The 2,734-nt window shown below is 45.7% G+C and overlaps 1 protein-coding gene across 1 annotated transcript; it reads right to left on the bottom strand.

The window, feature by feature from the left end:
* Positions 1-507: 507 nt before the first annotated feature.
* LOC108379857 (uncharacterized) lies at positions 508-2,194 on the bottom strand. Its single transcript, XM_017636211.1, has 3 exons — positions 1,932-2,194; positions 1,488-1,795; positions 508-1,214 (listed from the first exon to the last, which is right to left on the bottom strand). Exons 1-3 carry the CDS (start codon positions 2,192-2,194, stop codon positions 508-510), a joined length of 1,278 nt encoding a protein of 425 aa, XP_017491700.1.
* Between the last annotated feature and the right edge of the window lie 540 nt (positions 2,195-2,734).

The raw sequence follows: 2,734 nt of genomic DNA, 5'->3' as shown, positions 1-2,734 counted from the left end.
GGTATCGCGCACCCTATTGCTATCCCTCACCTCGAGATTTTCCCCAAACTCTCCAAACTACAACTTTTCGTCTGGCAACAACTGCCCATCAAAAGCTTTATAATTTCCCTTTTTGGCACTTCTGCTTTGTTTGACATTTCTTCATGAGAACAAACATAAATTCAGCGCTGGGTAAGTAAATGAAACATGGTATTTTAATTTTAATGATTTATTATCGGCATTAACTCTTTTCAGGTGGTCCAGGGATAGCTACTGTGGTATTTAGGCAAACGCCCAACGTGGGGAACACCCATACCCTGACACGGTCTCCTTCCTCGAGAGCTAAGCCGGGCATGTGTTGAGTGCGGTTGCCATTAATCTGCGGGAAGTTTGGAATATCTAACTTCATGCGAGGTGTTTACTTTGTGCCTATTTGCAGGTTTTTGGTGCGCCGTTTTATGTGGCTGGTTTCTCCCCTGACGACTTGACCCTCATCGCCGGAGAGGAGCATTATACAGCTCTAGTGATCTACTGTTTGATGTCTTTCGCATGCCACGCTCCCAGACTCTTACCCGCAAGCGATTCCAAAAGGTACATGTTATTACCGAGTGCTTTTGCTATGCCAAATTTTGCGTTTATGTTTCTTTTGAAGTCGCTTAGCACAAAATTGCGTTTGTATACTTCTTGGCCGGGCCTAAAACTAACTTCGCGAATTCTTTTGTTGTACCATGCAGCATTCGTTTCGTAAGTCTCGTGCACGTTTTCTTTAATCTTCTCGCGCATTATTCGGATTTTATCGCTATTGTCCAGTAGAAAAATTTCGTGATCATTCAGGCTGCTCAATTTTCGTGCCAACGCGTAATCCGCGCCATTCGTAAACATATTCATTTCGAACAAGGCGAAATATGGAGAAACTCCGGTCGCAGACTGTACCGCGCTACGTAGGGCGCACTCAATTTCCGACAAGTACAAATCCCATTCGCGATGGTCCTTTTCGAGGTATGACCGGATGGCCGCCAGCACCGATTGATTTACGCGTTCTGCTGCATTCGATTGCGGAGCATAATACGCGGTTTTCATATGTTTAACGCCATAGGCATGCAACAGCTGCGTGAATTGTTTTGACGCAAACTGCTTCCCGCTGTCTGAATGTATGATCTCCGGAACACCAAATTTGTGGAATATCTCATCCGTGAGAAATTTTACAACATTTGCAGCTGTGGCTTCACGCATCGCTTTGAAGAAAATAAATTTGGAAAAGTGATCTACTACGATAAAAATAAAACTATTCCCGCGCTTTGATCTGGGATATTTCCCGAGGAAATCTACATATAATTTTTGGAATGGCCGATCTGTGACTACCTCGTTCCCTATGCCGGGTCTTAGAGTCGCGTTACTTGGTTTCGTCACTTTACAGGTCTGACAATTGCGTACAAAGTTGCGGACTTGGACTACCATATTTGGCCAGTAATACAGACGCCTTAAGCGGCTTAGAGTTTTAGCCATACCCCCATGTGCGGCGGTCTCTACACAGTGAGCGTTTTCTATAAGGGCAGAGGTAAGCGACTCAGGCACCCACAGCTTCCACTCATTCTCCTCGCATTCGACATCATTAACTACAGCTTTCTTAAAGACAAGACCATCCTCTACTTTTAGGTCGGGCAGTCGCTCAGCATTAGTTTGGGCCGTCTTCACCAACTCCTGGTATTCCTGCGATTCGAACTCCAGGGTGTCCATGTTTGCAATTGGCGAGTCCGCGATTTCTTCAATGCAGCGCGATAGTGTATCGGCGACTACGTTGTTTGCGGTGCTCGATCTGGAAATTGAATGTCTGCAATTGTAGGGACCACCTAGCTAATCTCCCACTTAAATCTTTTACCGACATCAACCACTTCAGGCTAGCATGATCCGTCACCACAGTAAATGGCATCAGCTCTATGTACGGCCTGAACCTTTTGACGGCCATCACAGCGGCGAGGCATTCCTTTTCGGTGGTGGTGTAATTGCGCTGGCAATCGTTAAGTTTTTGGCTGAAGTACGCGATGGGCTTCTCCGATCCGTCGGTTTCCTTTTGATATAGCACAGCGCCCACACCGTACTCAGACGCGTCACATTGCACAAAGAAGCGTTTAGCGAAATCTGGATGTTTAAGCACAGGTGCGCTCGTTAGCGCTCTCTTTAAGTTATTGAAAGCTTCCAGGGCTTGCGTATTCATTTCGAATTTTTGGCCCTTCTTCAGCAGGTCTGTCAAAGGTGCTGCCATCGCAGCAAAGTCTTTTATGAAGCGCCTGTACCAGCCGGCGGTTCCGAGGAAACTTCGAACTTGCTTGACCGCTTTCGTTATCGGAATGTTTTGGATTGCTCTAATCTTTTCAGGGTCGGTCTTATGTATACCGCCACCAACGATATACCCCAAGTAAGGCAGCTCTTTAAAACAATATTTAGATTTCGATAATCCTATGGTTAAATTCGCATCTTTTAAACAGGTGGATACCTCGCTTAGGATTTGGAGGAGCGAATCAAAATCTGGCGCAATGATCAGCAAATCATCAAGATATATGAAAACGTTTCCTTTAAGTTTCTGAGGTTATGCGGTCCATTAATCGGCACAAACGCTGCGCGACGTTGCATAAACCGAACGGCATTGTTACAAACTGATACAGGGGCCGTCCAGGTACCGTGAACGCAGTGTATGGTTTGCATTTGTCCTCCAACTCAATCTGCCAAAAGGCGAATTTAAGATCAACACTGCTTA

This window comes from Rhagoletis zephyria, unplaced genomic scaffold (genome assembly GCF_001687245.7).
Source record: "Rhagoletis zephyria isolate East Lansing unplaced genomic scaffold, Rhagoletis_zephyria_1.1 Rzeph_scaffold_17493, whole genome shotgun sequence".
Lineage (NCBI taxonomy): Eukaryota > Metazoa > Arthropoda > Insecta > Diptera > Tephritidae > Rhagoletis > Rhagoletis zephyria.
This window is presented reverse-complemented; position numbering and strand designations above follow the sequence as displayed.